The sequence below is a fragment of the Emydura macquarii genome, unplaced genomic scaffold, assembly GCF_026122565.2.
Source record: "Emydura macquarii macquarii isolate MOO-44397 ecotype Brisbane River unplaced genomic scaffold, CSIRO-AGI_Emac_v2 contig_1045, whole genome shotgun sequence".
Lineage (NCBI taxonomy): Eukaryota > Metazoa > Chordata > Testudines > Chelidae > Emydura > Emydura macquarii.
The window spans coordinates 2,849,744-2,870,576 of record NW_027131182.1 but is presented as its reverse complement, the minus strand read 5'-3'; the positions used below and the strand labels follow the sequence as shown (position 1 = coordinate 2,870,576).

Below are 20,833 nucleotides of genomic sequence, written 5' to 3'. Positions count from 1 at the left end.
TAAATGTTAGGGATTAGGAGGAGACCTAATGTAAGGGGCAGATTGCCCCCTTCCCCCAGCCCTCCTGTATCTGCCTAATGTGGGATTTCTTGCACCTTGCTTTGAAACATCTGCTGCTGGTCACAGTTGAAAACAGAATACTGGAAAAGGTCGGTCCTTGAGGCTGATCCAGTCTTTTGTTCCTATGCTCCATTGAGAAACAGTATTTAGTCTGTTTTGTCTCTAGATTGCAGAAACAATAACATGGTTAAAACAAGTTGTGACCCGTCCGTACCTAGGGTAGCCACCTGAAAATGACAGGGTCAGGGCAGGCTGTAAAAGGAGAGCAGATTCTCCCAGCACTGGTGGGTGACACTGAAGTCAGACTTCCCAACCAGCCACAAACAGCGCTTCTGATTCCCCCACACTGGTTATCAAGGAGTCAAAATACAAATACACACAGCCCCCTTTACTGCATTTCAGTCTCTGGCTCCCAATCAGCCACTAGGTCCAGTAAAGAGATCAGTTATTTAACTCTAGGCTCTTTACCAAAAAGGTTTCTCCTGACCCCAGAGGGTCAGCCACAGCACCAGATCAATATAAGTTTGGATCTTACCCAAAATACCACGCTGCCAGCCAATCCTTTAGTAACTAAAACTAAAGGTTTATTATAAAAAGAAACAAACATAAGAGAAACGTTAAAGGATTAAATCAATCAGATACATACAAATGATTTGAAAGTCCATATACATCAGGTTTCTAGTAGAATTGTGGAGTTTGCAGGCTTGTATAGTCCCTCTGGTACACATCCAGTACCTGGACGGATCTCAGTCCTTTCTTTCACAGCTTCAGTTCAGTTCAGTTGTAGATGAGTTGATCCAGAGGTAGGCTGGACTAAAGCTAGACTAAAGACTGGTGACTGAAGACCAAATGGATCCCGGGCAGCTGCTTTTTATGTCCTTTGGTCTATGCCATGCTGCTTGTGGAATTTTACAGGAACCAAAATGGAGTCCAGAGTCACATGAGTAAGTCCTGGTGACTCATCAGGTATATCCCTGGCTTCTCTCCCTGGCCCCTTGTACCTGTGGATCTCTTAATGGGCCATTAAGCAGGCTATTGTTCTGCAGCCATCCTGTCTGGGGTGTCGCCCAGACACAGCACAATTTGAAATACAGATATATCAAATATATCCATAACTTCCATTACACATATAACACATGAACATAAACATTATCATCTTACTTAGCACATTATAGCCTTTCTAACAGTACCTGACATGGCATGTCTCACATGAAGTACTATGATTTTGACATATTGGTGTTAAATAACATAATAAATGTGTCGTCCCCCCCGCCCCCACCCCACCCAATCCAGCCAGCGTGACACAAGTGACTGCATATATGCCAGTTTTTCAGAGCCTTGTGCAATGCCATTTTACCCACCCTTGTGTGATGTATTTAGCCACATACTGCTCTTCTCCTGGTTTCCTGACTTAGGATCCATTTAACTTGGATTTATTGTTGGTAGTATTAGAAAACTGCTTGAGCTTTAAGAGACTGAACACAAGTCTTTTGTTCTTCCTACCCCTCAGTCCCTGTGGGTCCCTGTCCTACTCTGCTGTGAGGAACACAGAGGAGCATTGAAGAGTAAAATATATTTAAACCCAGTGCTCCTAAAAGATCTGGAGGGGGCTGTTGCCCCTTCACTGCATGCTGCCCTCTTCTCTGGGAGCCCATTAAAGCCTCTGCCTCATTGTTCAGTTCTGTACTCTGCTGTGAAACATGAGGCTTGTAGATGGATACCTTGCAGCCTGTTTTCTGCCACACAATCATTTCTTACTTTGCAATCAAAAAGAAACCTGGTCTCAATCATTTTTTAATTCATCTTTATAAATTCACTAAATTCAGACATAACGTAGTGATCGGTCTTAGCTGTAGCTTGGAGATGGTATCTTCAGCGGGAAGCTGGCAGGATCTCATCTGCATGCCAAGCCTCCATATAATGAAAACATGTATTGACCTGACAATGACTGTTTAGCTGCCTCATGAGTGCATTTCACCATTGTTGTTGGTTTTAGAGGTTTGCCGCGCACTCCTGGGTAGACTCTAATTTCACAACTGCACAAAGTCAACCCGTCTCATATTCCCACATTTGCTTCGCTTTGTTTATTGATATTTTCGTTATGAATCTCTTGGAAGCTGAATGACAGCAGTTAGCTGCCTCAGGCTGGAGACCTGGACACTTAAAATGAGTGACTGATGACAGGGAGGTTGCAAACACTTTGGAGGATAGAGCTAAAATTCAGAGGGATCTTGATAAATTGGAGAAGTGGGTTATAGCCAACAAAAGGAAATTCAGCAAAGACAAAAGTAAGGTGCTACACTTAGGGAAGAAAAACCAAATGCACAAATACAAAATGGCGGATGACTGGCTTGGCAGCAGCACTGCTGAGAAGGATCTGGGAGTTGTGGTGGATCACAACTTCAACATGAGTCAGCAAAGTGATGCTGTTCCAAAAAAAGCAAATGCAATTTTAGATTGCATTAACAGAGGCATAGCATGCAAGTCATGACGGTGATAGTACATCTCTATGTGGCTGTAGTTAGGCTTCAGCTAGAGTACTGTGTCCAGTTTTGGTCACCGCTGCATAGAAAGGATGTAGAGAAACTGGAAAGAATCCAGAGGTGAGCGACAAAGATGATCGAAGGAATGGAATGCAAGCCATATGAACAAATGGTGAAGGAACTGAGTACGTTTAGTTTGGAAAAGAGGTAAAGGGGGGACATGATAGCAGTCTTCAAATATTTGAAAGCTGCCATAAAAAGATGGAGAAAAGTTGTTTTCTCTTGCCACAGGGGGCAGAACAAGAGGCAATGGGGTCAAACTACAGTTCAGAGATTTTGAGTAAATCTCAGGGAACACTTTCGAACTGTAAAATGTAAGCTTTTTTGTTTGTTTTGCTTGTAGTAATTAAATGGAATGAAATGTTATCATTCTTATAATACATTTTTATAAGTGCCCGTGGCACTTCGCAAACACATATGAAGGCCATGTCTATACTGAAGGTGGCAAATTCACCGCTCAATCAATCAGGAAGTCGACGCTAGTAAACCACCCCCTCAAGTAGCGTAGCGCTGCATCGACGGGAATGCTGTTCCCGTCGGCACAGTGTAGTGTAGACAGCGCGCAGAAGGGAAGCACAGCAGTCAGCATGAGTTATGCAAGCTACTCTGCATAGTTTGCGTAACTGCCGCCGAATCTCCAGGTAAGTGTAGACCAGGGCGAAGAGAGAGACTTGCTCCAAGAAGAATACAGCCTAACCTAGACCAGGGTGAACTGATTTTAAATAATCAGTTTTAATCATGATTTAAACCAACAAGCAGAAAACCTTGATTTAAGTCATCATTTAGAATTGTGTTTTGCATTTGTACTTTTAAGGTATTTTCCAGAAGAAAGGTTGTTTTTCATTGGTAGTTAAAACAGTTGATTTACAACTCGATACAACCTTTATACGAAATTTGGTGCTTTTTTGCTAACCAAGAAGATGCACATTTTTAAGCAGTTACATAGCCTAAGGTACATTTATTCAGATTCTTAATATTTGTATTTTTATTATGTTAGAAAATGATGAATGATGCATTTCTTATTTACTTGTCAAGCTGTGTGGAAATTCAAATTCAATTTAAAATGCACAAAAACAGCATGTAATTTTTAAAATAAAACCACTTCAAATATGCTGGATGCATAAAGTTTTTGATAAACATTTTTCCTATCAAAACCAGTCTCGCATTTAAAATGAACTGATTTATTAAACGAAGGAAGAATGATCTGTAGTTAGTGAATTGAATTGTTTCTGGTCACCAAGTCCTTCCAGATTTTAAAACTAGTAGATTTCCTCCTCCTCAAACCTAGGTTTTTGTTCACAGAGTGGAAAAGGAAAACAACCTTTGCTGCTTTTTCAGAGCCCAATTCCCCCTCCTCCCCTCGCCCCGCTTGAATGAACTAGTCATTAAACTGAACTAGTTGAATAAACTGAAATGAGGAAAATATTCTCATTGGAAATGCTGGCAAATGCTGGTTTAGCATTTCAACAGACTCTGGTTCTAGGTGCTTAGTCAGTGACCCAAACTACTGAACTGTACTTTAAAACTTGGCAGCAAACATGTACTGCTTACTATTATATTTTGTATTAAATTATTTTAATCCATTATACTGTCTAGGATTTAACAGGTCAACAATTTTAATTTTAAATAGGTGTATTTTTAAAAAATAAACCTGTTTAATTTTAAATAAAAAATTCCAATTTTAAATTTAAAAAAAACCCACTGATGTTTATTCACCCTGACCTAGGCAGATCCGGTTCTTTGGGTAGAGTTACAGCAGAGTGTCAGGTGGGAGATTAGGGTTGAAAGAATTTGAAGGGTCAATAGAAGGTTGCTCTGCACACTGGATTTTTCTCAAAGGCTTCTGTGCAAGATAAGAGGGACTAAAAGGCAAAAAAAAAAAAAAAAAAAAAAAAAAAAACCCCTCTTTCCCATTCCACAGAAACAGTTAAAGGGCCCCTAATGATTCCTGAACCTTACTACTTCCACTATTTCCACTCTGCTCGTTACATTTCTACCCCTTGTGATAAAGACTTGGAGTTGACCGCTGTACCTGAAGAATTTGCTGTACAATCGAATGGGAAGTGTTCCACAATCATTATCTCAGCTTTCATAAATACAATCTAGAGTGCTTTTATTGCAGTGAAACTAAAACTGGTGGGAGGATTTAGCAACTCCACAGTGCTTGGTAGTACCAGGAGCCTTCCTCCAGCCAAGCATTTCTGCAGATTTTCAATTGCTACTGGTTATGGAGCAGCTATGTCCATTGTAGAGAAGAACTATAATGCACATGATGGCGTTATGTAAATATCAAATAACCTGACTGTGAGAGGGGTTAGAGTACCTCTAGTCCTAGGACACTCACAGTCACGCCTCAAATTAGTTTAAGGAAACCTTAATCACCCACTACCCAAATTAGAAATGTTCATGTTCAGTGCAACACAAATAATTAAATGATAAATTGATTCCTAGAGCTCTCCATTGGGGTCCCATTGTGGTAGGCGTTGTACACACACACAAAACAGACAGATGGTCCTTGCTCCAGAGAACTTACTAGTATGAGACATGAGACAACAGATGGATACAAAAAGCAGGTGGTTGAGCACAAGGTAACAGTGAGATTATTATGATGGTTGCAGTAAGCAGTCATATATAGTGTTTCGCTCATGTTTATCTGGATCTTTCTAAACAATGCTGTGCTAGTGGCAGCTTTCTTCTAGCTTTTTAGTATGCTGGCTGTTTGGCAGGAAGAGATGAAAAACTCATCTAATTCTTTTTGCCTGCAGAAACCCAAGGTAGAGTTTTAAATTTTATACTGACCTCTACAGCATGCGTTGCTGGAGAATCAGAGTAATAATGGGGCTAAGGAAATGTGAGAACAATGTACATTTGTGAGGGAGGGAAGAGCTCTTGCTCTCCCAAAACTTTTCTGCATCCATTTTCTGAAGCCCCGAGCTGCTGTGGACGGCTGAGCACTTCAGTGGAAAGATTTCCAGTCCACACATTAGTATCGCCCATTATTCTACTCAGAGGTGTTAAGTATGTGTTGATCAGACATTTTGACTGATCCTCCATTCTGAATTTTTCTCTCCCTATAACGAGACTGTGTATAACTTTATTCCTAAAATGTAACTTCTGATGGCAGCAGCAAAGCCAAGAATCAAACAGTTACTTGAGTGGTCAGTAGTGTACGCATGTATGTATGTGTGTGATGTTTAGGCCTGTGGACATGCTGATCTTTCATTGTAATACTGCCTAGCTTTATATTTTAACATGTTTTTCTTTTCTTTAAATAAACTGAAGATTACATTTTGCATGTTTTCTGCGTGGAGTTCATCCTAGTTCCCATCTAAACTTGGGCATGCTGCAATTGGGACGTAGGTGTTGAAATGTGCAGATGTTGTGTGGAGGTGGAAGTATCAAGAATTACTCTGCTGAGTAATCTGTATTGCAGAATTCCTAGGCAGAGTAATTTTGGAAGTACTGCAGCATTAATCCATCCAGTGAAGGTCTTGGAAGATTAGCAGGAAATTAAATATGTGCATCCATCGAAATCACAAGCACTATCTACAATTAATATCTAATACAATATTTACAAGGATAAATCAAATGAGTTCTTACTTGAGCCATAGACAGTGGAAAGTGACTGAGTTTCTGTTAGATGTTGGGCTGGTCTATACAGGCAGTGGCGGTCGACCAGGACATACGCAAGCTACATGGTGTAGCTTGCGCATCTCCTGTCGACGTAGCGTGGTGTCTTCGGCCTTGCTCCTTTCGGGGAGGTGGACTAATTGAGTCGACTGGAGAGTGCTCACCGATCTACACAGACCCGCTCAGCTGATGCCACTGCAGTAATGCCTGCCAGCACGGAAGTGAAGACATACCAAAGGAGCGAATTCCATCTCTGAGTGAATAGAAATATCCACCTATCTTTTTGAAAAAATCCTCTCTGGCTCCTACAGTCCTTTTAAGACAGTGGCTGCACTGGTTTATTAGCTGGTTCTGATGACTGGAAGGAGGAGGGAAGTGACTTTATTTATGTAACTCGCTCAGTAAAACACTAGTTTAATTCTCAACCCTGCTACTCTTTGGGGCTTGATTCTGTTTCCATTAAAGCTAATGGGAGTTTTGGCATTTACATCACTGGAGGCAGGATCAGGCCCTTAATAGCGCACACCTGTGATTCCAAGGCTAAACTTGTTTGTTTTTCTCTTCCCTTGGCTCTCTAGGTTGATCCTGGCTGGTGCCCCTCTTATAGCCATACACAAAGCTAGATATTATAAGAGGAAAGATGGCTTAGCTCTGGGCCCTGGACCTTTCGTAACAGGGCTGGAATATGCTACAGACACTAAAGCAACAGTGGTGGGGAAACCAGAGACAGCATTCTTTCTAGAAGCCTTACGGGGGACTGGCTGCAAGCCGGAGGAGACTATCATGATTGGTGATGTAAGTGTAAAGGCTGAATAAGTCCATCATTATCTGCCGACCTAAGTGGTCCCCCATCTCCATGGTATTTGAGCACATTGAGGAGTACGTATCCTTCCAGCACTCTGGTGAGTAGGGAAATATTTGAATCATAGAAATGCAAGGCTGAAAGGGACCTCAAGAAGTCAAGTTCATCCCTCTGCACTGAGGCAGGACCAAGTAAACCTAGATCATCTCTGACAGGTGTTGTTAAAAAGTGCCAATGATGGGGATTCCACAAACTCCCTCGATAGCCTAGTCCAGAGCTTAACTACCTTTTATAATTAGAAAGTTTTGCCTAATATCTAACCTAAAACCTCCATTGCTGCCCAGTCTTTTTTGTCTTACCTTCAGTGGACGTGGAGAACAATTGATCACTGTCCTCTTAATGCTTAACACATTTGAAGACTGTTACCAGGTCCCACCATTGTCGACCCCATTTTAGAGATGAGAGAACTGAGGCACAAAAACACTTGGGGTCTGATCCAAAACCCATTTAGTCAATATCATAACCTCACTGGGCTTCCCCAAGGTCACATAAAGTCTGTAGCTGGAAATAGAAACCACGCCTCCTGAGTTCCAGCTCAGTGTCTTAACTATAGGACCATCCTTCCTCTGTACAGCTATGCCACAGATTGTCAGCTCCAAATCAGCATTTCCGTGATTCTGCAGATCATGCAGATATTTTAGTTTTTTAAAAATTAAGTTATTTACCCAAAAAAGGAAAATACTAGCTCTTTAAGGGACATTGCCAACTTAACAGTTGTGTTTTGTGCGGGAACAAATTTCCTCAGCTATGTTACTAAGAACAGATAATTACAACAATGAATTTTTAAAATCCAAAAGCTTGTTCTTACAAAATATACACTTTGGGCCAGATTGGAGTTGAGTCCCTTTAAAGAGCATCACTCTTGAATGTTTGGCTCTAGAATACTCTACTAAAGCTTAGGTTGAAACATTCCACATTTTAAAAAGTAGTTGCCTTAAGTGTGTTACAGAACTGTAGTAAGCAAAGACTGCATATTGTCAGGAGAAAATGGGGGGCTGATCCTGCAAATAACTGCCCATGGAAACCCTACCTCCAGCCGAGGACCCCATTGAGTTCAGCAGGTGTCAGTGTGGGAACAAGGGTCTGTGAATAATGGATCCTTTTGCAGGATCAGACCTTTACGTTGTAACAGATGTTAATTCAGAGCAATTGATTGATATTTCAAAATGGCTTTCATCTGGCCTTATGTTATAAGTGAGGCTGGTAGCCACCACCTGTTAAGGTTGCTCAACACTTCCCATTAAAAGACCCTGTTTTCATTTGCTTATAACTTTTGCCAAGCTTGGGCTGGAATCTTCTATGCTGGATGTAGCCTCAGACTGATTTTTTGGGGAAAATTTCAGCTAAAACTGTCCAGCAGTTTGAGAAAGACACAAGGGAAAAATACATTGTTTTCACCCAAAATTCTGGTGACCTTTTCTTTGAACTGCTCTAGCATCCCATTCTTCGGAGCAGGAACTTGAAATTTGGCGGAGGGATGGCCTCTTGAGCCAAGAAGTATGTGCCTTTTTCTGTTCCTGTAAACAGCTGCCCAATTTGGGGGATGGTTGTAATTAAGCCTTTAAAAAAAAAAATCGCAGATTGCTCATGCTCAGTAGAGAGTGATTTTTAGCAGCTAAAATCTTTCCCGGTAATGGCTGGTCCCAGCTCCTCCAGGCCTGAGAGCAGTGAATCTGTCTCTCCTTTGATTTCAATGATTCCCTGCTGGTGCCAAGGCTGCATGGAGGTGGAAGCTGTATGATTTGAATGCAGAGGGGACAAAAGCCGGACCACAAAGCAGGGAAAGGAGTGGTTTGGGACAAAGAGTCAAATGGTGTGCGTGCGTGCACGCGCGCAGGGCGGGGGGAAAAATGGGGACTAGCTGGGTAAGGAGACCAGGAATGGAACTAGGACAAGAAGCCCGAGGAGTGGGAGCTTGAAAAGGAAGAGGCACAGAGAAGTGGCAGGACTAGGACAAAGACAGAGTGGAGTAGACAGAGCAGAAGGGGTTAACCTTGGGAGAAAGTGACAGAAGAATCAGTGCCCACTAGAGCATGCTCCCTTCCAGAGCCTGACTGGAACCCAAAATTTCCATGTCAATGTTCTTTTCTCAGCAAATATCTGTGAAACGCACTGCCAAAGTGCATGGCTCATCCCCCTCTAGTGCCGGTCCATGTAAAGGATGACAACCAGTTCTACGTTTGCTCAAGAGGCGGAGGTCTGTGCGGTGAATCTAAAGATGCCAACTTGGATGATGTTCCGTGTGGGTGTCAATATGATGCTACATGTTGGAATTTGGGTTTTTTTGTTTCTTATTTTTAAAAACCTACGAAATTACACATAAGCGTGTACATTAAAAGAAGAGTGTTAAGGTTGCAAAGTGAAGCACTCAGGCAGCCTGAATTCTGGAACTTCCTAAGTTTTGAGTGCACCTGAAGATGCAGGTAGGCACTTCTGAAAGTCCCACTAGATACCTATATGCCTAACTCTCATTGTTCTTGGTGTTTCTGAAAACCCCTCTGCATCTTTAGGCACCTAAATACCTTTTTTTTTTAATTAAAAGAAAGCTGGCCCTTAATGTTTAGAGTACATAGAAAATATTAGTTTTAGCTTAAATCTTGTCTCAAGCAAAGTTCCCATATAGACAACTTCAGTGAGAATTTTGCCAAAATGGTAACTTCACGATATGGCCCATTGTTGTTTTGATTAGTCTGGCTCGTGGCATGGTGGCGAGCACCATAGAATGCCCATAAACAAATTGTTTCTGTAACTTTAGATTAACTTTGTCTCCTCTTCTGTCTGCCAGGATTGCAGGGATGATGTTGGTGGAGCCCAGAATGCCGGCATGCTAGGTATTTTAGTAAAGACGGGTAAGTACAGTATGGATTTTGACATCTTTGTTCACTGGTATCCTGCCTCTGGCACTGGCTAACCAAGATGCTTGAGAGGAAGATGAATATTTGTTGTGAGCCCAGGTCTGAGTTACATGGAGGAAGAGGTGATCCCCTCAGCGACCTTGAATATGAACACGGGGTTGGCAGGAGTCCATGAGCACATCTTCGACTTCACATAGTGGGACATAAGAGGACAGAAATATCATCATCATATATTTGTAATGCCTCCATCCTATGAAGATAGTGCCTCTACCAAGTTGGGGCCCTTTCCACCTACCACACTTATTTCTTCTATTTTGCTTTCCTTCAATAAGTTCTTTGTGAACAAAAACAATCAAGCTGTTTGTCTTACATGCTAGGAAGGAAGGAGATGATGATGATGAATATCCAGTGAAAGGACAAAACAGCCCTGCAGTAGAGCCATGTCGGAACAATAACTCCAGCACATACCTGAACAAATCAAAAGTGGGACTGGTTTTTGGTCAAACCATTCCTGGAGTGGGGGTGGGGGGTGTCTAAATTAAATCTTAAATGAATCTCAGCCCTTGCTCTGTGAAGTCCATCTGTGATGCATTTGGTCAAGGAGAATGCTAAGGAGGTTCACGAAGCACATGTTAGTAGCATCAGACAAAATCTCTCCTGTCTACAGGAAAAACTTCAGGCTGGCAGGGCAGCCAAAGCAGCTTTTAAAAAGCACCTTTTTGTTCTTTTATTGCAGGTAAATATCGAGCAGGGGATGAAGACAAAATTAATCCAGCTCCTTACCTAACCTGTGAGAGCTTTCCACAAGCAGTAGATCATATCCTACAGCATCTTCTATGAGAGAAGCATTTAGTTTGGAAAAATTTGACTCTGTTTTGACGTTGTTGCCTCTATTCCCCCCTCACAAAAGAAGTCAAAACACAGAGTGTGCATCACACCTGCAATCAGGAAATGAACATGTCTCACTGCAGAGCACTGAAAGGAAATGGTACAGATGTGCAGCCCCATGGCAAAGCCTTGGTAAATCCTCTTATTTTCCAGAAGATGGAAGACAGAGGGAGGAAAAGTAGACCTTACGTCTACATCATGGCAGATAGAAGGAAACCAACCAGCAGATGAAAATTTGCTTTCTTGTACTACATAGGGAAAGGAGGGAAGTTCACATAGTGTTTGTTTTTGATTGATTAGGAAATAACTGTTTAAAAAACCCATCTGAAATGTGCCAAGATAATAAACATCAGCAAAGCATAAGAGCATTTTTAGCCTAAATGATAACAGCTTTGTTGGTTCTGTATGTTTGTTTTAGTTACCATGTGTCTCCTCTCTGCTGTGATCTGACTAATTTAAATGTAGAGATGATGCACATTAGGAATGACTTACAATTTAAGATATTACCATTACTAGTAGCTGTCGCTGCTGATTTCTCTACCTCTGTTCAAATACGTTCATTGAATTTTACATAACTTAAAAAACAAACTACCTGTATTTTACAGATGTTTTAATTAGATGCTGTTATTAACAGGAATGCTGCAAAAACAAAAATCTGTTCCTTAATGGCTTTATAGGCTGAATTTTTGAAGCTGGATTTCAGCAGGGTACTATTAACTCTACAGTTGCAAAATTTCATTGGTTTTTTTTTCTTTCTAATGCTATGGGAAAAATCCTTCAGAAACAATGGGAACCAATGCAGGCTTTGAAGACCTTGGTTAATACAGCTGTAAAATGAAATCTCATTCTGTAGCATGCATTGTTGTTCTTGCATGTGTTAAATCCACCAAAGTGAACTAACTTTGTAATGAAGGTAAATGGCTTTCCTGCTCCACTTGCAAGCTGTGATAATCAAAGTCCTTCCAGTCATTTTCCAGTGCTCCTGCGTGTTAAGTTATGTAATTGTATATCATTGTAGTACTCACCTTATTGAAAATAAAGTTGTGTTCATAAGCTACATGGCTGCTTAAGACAAAAATATCAATGAATACGTAGCAGGCTCTAAAGGAAGGAAGGTTTCCCGTAAGCTCTGTGCGTGGTTACATTTCACATGGAGCAAATTTCTGCACCTGACAGAAGTGGAAGCATGAATGTGTGTGTGGGTTGTGCAAGCTGTGCATTCGGCATGCAAGAGACAATAGAAGCTTTTGGCTGTAAAGCTGTTTGGTCTGGGTTTTTGCAAGACCTGGCCCAATGCGGTCCTGGCACATGAGTGGGCTCCTAGGTGCTGCTACTCTACAAATAAGCAACAAGAAGTGAATGTCCTCGGATTAAAAAACAGTGCACAGCCTCCCTCCCTCCCCAGCAGGGCTAGGGACCTTGTCATTACCCTTGCAAACATGGCTGAGTTTAGTGACTCCAACCTAAGTACCACATTCCCTCTCCAACATCCTATGAAAGACAAAGGCTCTAAGATCTTGAAGCCCTTCTTGGGCCACCTACAGGATCTGCCTCCCTTACCCAACTAATACATGCAGCTGAGTAAATTCACATGTGCCAGTGCAATCTACTCTATTAAACTCTGGGCTCCCCTCCCCAAATGGGTACATGGGCGGGTTCTGTGGCCATGTTAGCCATGAGCTCTCCTAGGGGGTCTGTCAGGACAGGAGTAGTGTGCACAGAGGTGGATGCCTTGTGCTGAGAGCTGATTGGGGTATGTAGGTGGAGTGGGGTGGCTGGGCTATGACCCTTAGTCATGCTGTTATTAACAGGAATGCTACAAAAACAAAAATCTGTTCCTTAATGGCTTTATAGGCTGAATTTTTGCAGCTGCCTCCCTTACCCAACTGTGCAAGGGAAGCTCCAAGGGCTGGGAGGGGAACCAGAAATAGTATCAAACAGTTCCTCTTTGCAAAGCCCTGTCTGATTGTGGCTTTTCATGCATTGCATGTTGCTGGAACAGAGCCTTTAGAAGAACTCAGAAACTATAGTAAAACAAGAGCTAACTAGATGTGCATTCTAAGCAGTACCACAACACGCCCCAAGAATGCCTAAAACTTTGTCCTCTCAGCGTAAAGACTTGTAAAAATGTTTCCATTGCCTTAAGCATCACACTCAGAAGTGCCACCTCTTTGCATCTTTTTTCCTGAAAACAATTTGAGTTTTATATAGACTCCCACAGTGCTCAAGTAGACAGATCTGGGCCATGTATCACTGCTTGACACTTGATAGGTTTTATACACTGAATTCTAATAAGTAAGTAGCAACAGATCATAAAATCCTTCTCCCCTCTTTATAAAGGCGTCAAATATTCCTAACCCCATACATTACCTTAGCTCTCATCCACTTACAGCTGCTCTTCAGTATGTGCATCTTCCATCTTGGTAAATACCTACAAAACCTGGTTTCTAAAGATACCATTTAGCAGTTTATGAACATGAAAAAAGGAAGGAGGAAAGACTGGTAGAATAGAATAAATGTGTTGGACTGGAGCTGGGCTATATGTGCTAATCAGTAAGTAATGAGTAATTTAAATTAGGACCTGATTCCTCAGAGAGCAATGTACTTTGGAGCACTACAGCACTCTATTAAAAGCAAACAACATTGGTGCTAGTAGGGTAAAAACTAACCCAAAACCAAATTGAATGAGATGGATAAAGCACATCAGGACATTGATACATGAACAGATGTATTCATGAACAGATCAAAACTGCACCAAACTGGTCATGACTACTAGGCAACAATGAGATGCTGAATTTAATCACAGATGGGGAACAAAAAATTATGCTTGCATAGTCCTTGCTGGTAAATGCCGGACTGGCTGTGATGCACTAGTTTGAGTACAATGAACCCTTAATCTTCTCGCTATTCCTGACAAGCTTTCCAAAGTGAAAATCATATACAATGAATAAAGATGGTGCAAGACTAGTCAATTTATAAGGCTTTATGCATAAAATTAGTGCTAAAATCCTCATTGCATATTTACTGTAGGCAGACATTATTTCCATGCAGAATAACAATTTCTAGTTGTCCGTGAACATGGTAAATTAAAAATGCACCTTGCAGGTTTGAAAGTACAGATTCTCACATTTCATTTTCTGAAAAAAGTCATTCCTTTTCCATCATAGTTCAGTCCTTCCCTTGGCAGCAGAACCCCACTCGCAGATGCCGTTTTGGGTAGTGGGTGTCTTTGATTTTAATGTCTAAAGCTATTTCAAACCGATTCAAAATCTTTCTGCCAGGCTATGTACTTCTGACTTAAATTCTTTGCTGATGGTTTGGTGTGAGCAATCACATCCAGGAAATCTGTTGTTGTGACCGTGTCCAGTTGGAATATGGGTAAATTACTGCTACCTAGTGAGAGAAAACATTGACCAAATGCTGAAAGTGAATGAGATGCTGAGGAGTGCTAAGAGATGCTCTTTTTAAGCCAGTGCATAATGTAAGATACTTAACAGTTAATATACTACACAAAAGAGTGGACGTAGCAGGAGAGAAAATGGTTCTTCTTGTGTTCAGTGCACAGGGACTGCAAGAGATGACCTGATTTTTGAAAATGTTGGCTTAATTAGGGGCATACAAATGTAGTTTAAACTTTTCTAAGCAAATAAGAGAGCTCCACCTGCTGGTATGTGAATATATAACGCCTAGCATTACCCCAACAGATCAGCATTTCTCACATACCATTCTTTGTGAGAGCTACTTACTGTACCTGGCTGATGATTCTCAAGAGCATTGAAGATTTTCCTCACTGGCCGCATAGCTGCTTCCTTGCAGACCAGTTTAACGTCAGAGCCAGAGTACCCTTCTGTCTCCTAATACAAGACCACAATTCACAGGATTACAAATCATTGCACATGGTGTATGTACTTTCACGTTGCTTAATTCTTGCTTTGAATGCAGAATTGCTGTATGCAGGTATTAGCAAAACAGGCATTTAGTTTTTTAAGGACAGTTTTCAGCAGGTCAAATAAAATCTTCCTCTCTCTGTGCCTGTTTTCCATGCTCTGTCTTACCTGTTTCGATTATAAACTCATTATGGACCTGAGCCAAAGCCCACTGAAGTCAATGGGAGTCTTTTAATGTGTTCTAGATTAGGCTGTATGTTTTTGTCCAGTGCCTAGTATAATGGGCCTGTAGGCACTGCTGTGATACAAACAACACCAAAAGGGACAGATTTTCACCATTAGGGTTGGTCTGCAAAAAACCTGCACCCAAATAACTCTTGCTTCCCACTTTTTGCAAGTCTGTATGTGGATACTCTTATTTGGGTTAAGATCACCTTGTTTGCATTTAGCTAGGCCACTCTTAATCTGAACTAAAGAGCGTGTCACACAAAAATAACAAGTGTGAAATAACAAGTGTGGTGCCAGTTTGTGTGTAGTCAAGTCCTTAGCATGCACAACCGCACACTCCTTCAGTGTCAGTCTATTTCACACACACTAATCTGATATTTGTGTGCAGCACGAGGCACTTAACTGACAAAGCATGTGCCCAAATAACCGATTTGCATAGGCACAAATGAATAGATGTATGCAAATATGTGTGAGCAAATGCTTGCCTCTAACTTAGACCCTGTCTACACTTACCTCCGGGATTCGGCGGCAGTCGACGGGAGTTACGCACGCTACACAAAAAGCTTGCGTAACTCCCGTCGACTTCTGGGCTCCTCTTCTGTGCGCCGTCTTCACTGCACTGTGCCACTTGTGAAGGTGGTCTTAGTAGGTTGATTTCTGGATCGACTGAGGTCTTCACTGACCGCTCAGTCGATCCAGAGCAATTGATCGGACGGCGGCAACTTTGCTGCCGTCAGTGCAGCCGTAGCCTTAGAAATCCTGGCCATGTGTAATCATCTTTAAATGGAAACCTGAACAAACCATCCTGAGTGCATATCATGGCATCGCTTATACCAAGCTGTGCATAATGAGGTTCTAGGTCCAGCCAGTGGTTCAGATGATATTCATGCCAAAGGGCAAAACTTCATCCTCATTTGGATCAGAAGGGGGCTAGCCGTTAACAGAAGTAGCACTGTTTTGTCCAGTGTGGACAGGGCCAAAGGCTCACGAGACTCGACAGCTGGTTCTCCAATCATACATTTGCAGTTCTAGCACATTGTATTTGTTAAAGATGAAGAATTATGTTTCTATTCAATTTCATAGACAAAATGTTTTTGAAATAGAAGCTGAAATATGCTATGTGTCTCTATGCACAGAACTAAACCATGGTCAGCTGAGCAAATCTTAGCTATTCTCAGCAGTGTTTTTTAGGCGGTGACAAAGGCCTGAATTCAGGCTCTGTAAGGAAAGTATCTGAGATCTTGGAGGCTGATGCCCTGGTGGGTCGTCTTTTCACTTCACTGATGCTCCTTCATATTGCACTAGATCCATGACAAACTCTTCCTACTCAGCTGAGTGGTGTACCATGCTCATCTCCAATACAAACAGAAAAACCCCACTGGGGTCAGGAAGGGCTCGAGGTATACAGGTATTGTAATTTTTTCATGCGTTTATGTCTGAAACAGTCAAAAGCTGACCCAATACTGGCACTCTAAATACATCTTTGACTTGCAAGTTGAGTCATGTGAAACTGGTGATTTCCCTTCCTAGGGGTTCACCTACTGAGACAGGTTCAACACCTTCAGTGCTCATCAATGTCCCTTTGTAGAACGAGTCCCTAAGCCTCCCCTCTTCCCCACGTTCAATCATTCACCCTCATAATTTGAATTTTATTCCCTTTCTCCCCAGCTACCATGTTTATAGATGCTGCTTGTAGCATTTATTTTAAAAATACTAGCCCTGATTCTGTGCTTCACACTTGTTCTACACTTGTGTAACTCCACTGGCTTCAATTCAATAACTCCTCATTTACACCTGCCTGAGTGAGAGCAGAGTCAGGCTCACCACATTCCCACAATTCCCTTACCGAAAGACTTCAAGAGAATCTGAGTGGTCAGTGGTGAACTGCACCTGCTTTGCTTTCTTCTCACCTGACCCAGCAAGCTGTACTCCAGCTCAGTTCTCAGCTCCACTCCTGCACTGTTGCTCACAGGGGGCAGCCAATGCTGGATCATAGCCTGCCGGGCCTCTTTACTTGGGAGGTCAACCAAAATCCTCTTCTCCAGCCGTCGCAACATGGCATAATCTAATTCCCTAAAGAGAAAGAAAAAGGGCATATGTCTTTTCAGCAAGGTTGTGTGTTTGTATGGATGCTGGACTTCTGAAAACTGAGCTGCCTGTTGTGGGAAGCCACTTCGCATTCTCCAAGCTAATGGTGATCCTTTCAACCTGGTTATAAAATCATTATTAATCATCATTACACATTGTTGCCAGTTAGCTTTATCTGTATGTTTATTGGCTCATGATCTAGGGCCCTGAAATATGGAGTCAAGAGTTCTAGGCTCTGCTACTGGTTCATTGTGTGGCCTCGAGCATGTCACTTCATTTCTCTGTGCCTTGGTCTATCCCATTTTGTAAAATGGGGACACTACACCTCATCTCAGGAGTGTTGTGAGGATTAACTAATTGCTCAGAGATCTTCAAGTGAAAGATGCAATAGATGCAAACTTTAGATTATAAACTCTTTGGGGGACACAGCATTTTTTAATGTGTTTGTGTTGTAACCCAGGCCTACTTGGTGTGGGGCTTGGTCCCTCTTTAGTGGCACCTAGCCCAGCTAGAGATCGATGAGTCTGCTTCAGTGTTAGCTAAGGGCCACGTGGCTTTTAGCTCATGCAGTAGCGGCTCATACACTAAGCTTCAGATCCCACTCACTGACAACCAGGGTCTGCTGGTGTTACATTTGCACCTAGCACACAGCAGTCTTGGTCCATGACTAGAGGTTCCTAGGCGCAATGGGAATGCAAATACACATAATACTTATAATATCATTTAATTAATAATATAATATAATTTATAATATTTAATATAATATTCCCCACAGGGCTGTAAAGATGTAAAGAATGGGCAAACTACAGAAAGAGAAATGTTTCAAGGTGCTGAAATTGCTAGTGTTCTCAGATTATTAAAATGTGACTTGCAAAGAAAAAGACAAAAATGGATGTGTGCAGTCTATTTGTATTTTTGCTTCTTTGTGATGCATAAAGAAGGCATGAAAGAGTTTTTTACTCCTAAAATTTTTTTCTTTCTCCTTTTTTTCCTTAGAAAAATCAATACTGTCAAGTCTAGTCTTTCCTGGTTATACTGGAGGATTCGTTGGAAGTCTCATGGATCCTGTGTGTGGTTTTCTCAGCCCTTAATTCAAAGGCTATGGGCGTTAATCTGCTTTGAAAGACCTCTTTTCTCCTAAATGTTTTTCAAGCATTTGAGTTTAACAAGTATTAACAAAAACAACCAGTCTGAACAAAAATCAATTCACATCTCAGTTAATCAGGTGTCACTTGCATATAATAAACCTACACGTTTTCCAGTCTTCTATTGAGTCTTCCAGGAAAATATAAAAATACTGATTCCTAATGCATAAAAAGGGGGCACAAACCCCCATATCTTTTTTTGAATAGGGCTCTTTAACAGAAAACGCAGCGTCACTGCCTGTTCAGTGCACCCCACCTCCATCCTGCAAACAACAAACTTTAGCATCATCCAGGAACAGGACTGCGGTAGTGTGTTTTTGTGTCCCATGCCAGTACTTCTCTGGCAGCCCATCCATTCCTGTAGAATTCAAGTGTTCATTTTAAAACATCTTCTAGTCCTTATGGTTGCAAAGAAAACCTTTTAAGTGTGAAACTGATTTAGATGTATCTTATTCAGTGCGAACAGCCAGACAGACTGAGTGAAACAAAAGCACTTTGAATAACCACGTTTCCATGACTTTGAAGTCTCATCTCCTATATCACCACACCAGTAACTATTTCCTGCTTCTCGTTTTAGCAGAAACAGCAAACTATTCCAGGATGTTGGTGGAATTTGGGATTATAGGCAGGGATTAAACAAAGCACCATGAGTTTGCTTTTCCTTCTCTGATCCCTGGGTAAAATCCTTGTCACATGGAAGTCAGTAGGAATTTTTTCATTGACTTCAGTGCAACCAGAGTCCCTTCACCCCATGAAAGTTTAATACATTAATGCGAATAGCAGAATTTGGCCCTTGGCTAGCAGTGTAAATTGGAGGCCATGGAATTTTGCTGTCGTACTATGTATGCAAAACTCTCACTGAAGTTACTGTGAGCTGGAAATGCTGATCAACAACACACTTTTGATCCAGCAATGAATCCTATTTCTGTCACAGTTGGAGATTGTTCATGTCATATATTTAATAATAAATAGCATTTCCCACTGATATAGACTTTTTTTTTTTAAATAGATGTCTAAATTAAGCTCCTACATACATATTTAGGTGCTTTAACAAGTAGATGTTCAAAGGTGCTTAGCACCAGCAGCTCCCAGTGAAGTCAATGGCAAAAGTAGTACTCAGCAGCTTAGAAAGGACAGATCAGATTCACAAGTGTTGGTATATGTGATTGCAGGCAAAGCCTGAGTAAACACAGATTTTAAAAAATGGCCAGTTCAGATCTCAAAGGAGAGCTAGGAAATTCATTCAAATACACCTGAGTACCTCTACTCGAGATCTGAGAAATAAATAAGAGAACTTTAAAATCTTTGCATAGCTGTAGCCAGTTGAGGTTTATTGTATATGACTGCAACAGCAGGCCAACAGATAGTGAAGGCTTAAGTGGTCTTGCATATTTTTTTTGCTCGGGTGAATTTCACCCTGCACAAGGACTTCTTTTTGGAACAGACACCAAAGCAGACAGAGAAATCTTGGCCTCCCTCCATACCAATACATCACCTCACAAGGGACATACTTGGCTAAGAATTCAAAATGGATTTTTATGCAAACTCACATTTAATTCTCTCTTACTTGGACATGTTCTACTTATCAGTATAAGGGGTTTACATCACCTATCTCGAGCAAAGTTTATCTGAGAAATGTTTATGACACAAAGAAAGGAACCCATTGTTGTGCTGGGATGCCTCCTTCGCTGGGCGCTTTCTAATGTTGTGACTGTTCTTTGGAAAGTCAGCTGTCCACATTTGACCTGAGCAAGCAGAGCTGTGGATGCTAGAAATCATGTTGGGGCAGATCCTCAGCTGGAGTAAGTTTTCATAGCTCTACTGAATACAAATTACAGCAGGTGGGGATCTGCTCCTTCATCTACCATGACACTCCCTTAGCCTGGCTACTTGTAGGTTCTCAAGTACATCCCTAGAGTCCAAGCCTGCATTTAGGATAGCTCTTCACTGCAGAGAAACTCAGGTTCTTACTTGCTCCTAGCCCCTCTCTCAGCTGTGTGTAGTGGTGCTTTCACCTGTGCTAGCTGGCCAGGCTAAAGCATGAGTGCCACTCTCACTTGGGCTGGTAACATCTTGTGGTGGGACACATACCCCAAGCCCAATCAAAAATGGTTAAAGAGCTCCAATGGTCACGCTCAGCCCCAACTCCTGCTGCCCCTGTGCAGCTTGTCAGGCCTGGGAGGAGGCAGTCTAAAAGAAGCAGGACTAGAGTTCCCAGCCCTGGGCAGTGGGTTAGGTTCTGGATAACAGCATGAGAGCACTGCCAGCCTGAACCCTCTGAGATCAGAACACACACTGGTTTGTGAATTCTGTTGAAATACCCCAGACTAAGTCTTGGCTTTTAGCTGCCCCATAGGGTGAGAGCCAGGGCTTCCCATGGAGCCTGAAAGACTGCTTCCCCTCATCTATGTGCGAGATGGGGCTTAGTCCTTGTGGGCCACAAAACTATCCTCCTTTGTGTTTGGATGGTTTTATGTCCTGTGGACAGAATGGACTTGCTAAGAGGTCTGGCCAGAGGGCCAACCCCAGAGTCAGACCACAGGCCTGTTGTTGCCCAGGAAACAATGTATGAGGTCAGTGAGGTGCCTGCATTCATCCCAAGGGGGTGATGTTCAGACATAACCTTTGACATGTCCACTTTGCAGTG

At 41.9% G+C, this 20,833-nt stretch overlaps 2 protein-coding genes across 7 annotated transcripts in view; one reads left to right on the top strand and one right to left on the bottom strand.

Annotated features, from left to right (window-relative positions):
• HDHD2 (haloacid dehalogenase like hydrolase domain containing 2) overlaps positions 1-12,510 on the top strand; it is a 32,314-nt gene extending 19,804 nt beyond the window's left edge. For all 4 annotated transcript variants that reach the window (XM_067545384.1, XM_067545382.1, XM_067545383.1 and 1 more), the window contains 3 exons: positions 6,812-7,028; positions 9,881-9,944; positions 10,687-12,510. In XM_067545384.1, the coding sequence (XP_067401485.1) occupies positions 6,812-7,028; positions 9,881-9,944; positions 10,687-10,790 (385 nt within the window). In that variant the 3' untranslated portion in view covers positions 10,791-12,510. The remainder of the gene's footprint in view (positions 1-6,811; positions 7,029-9,880; positions 9,945-10,686) is intronic.
• A 1,306-nt stretch (positions 12,511-13,816) lies between these two features.
• KATNAL2 (katanin catalytic subunit A1 like 2) overlaps positions 13,817-20,833 on the bottom strand; it is a 51,785-nt gene continuing 44,768 nt past the window's right edge. For all 3 annotated transcript variants that reach the window (XM_067545636.1, XM_067545637.1, XM_067545638.1), the window contains 3 exons: positions 16,864-17,026; positions 14,590-14,692; positions 13,817-14,231 (listed from right to left, as the gene is read on the bottom strand). In XM_067545636.1, the coding sequence (XP_067401737.1) occupies positions 14,092-14,231; positions 14,590-14,692; positions 16,864-17,026 (406 nt within the window). In that variant the 3' untranslated portion in view covers positions 13,817-14,091. The remainder of the gene's footprint in view (positions 14,232-14,589; positions 14,693-16,863; positions 17,027-20,833) is intronic.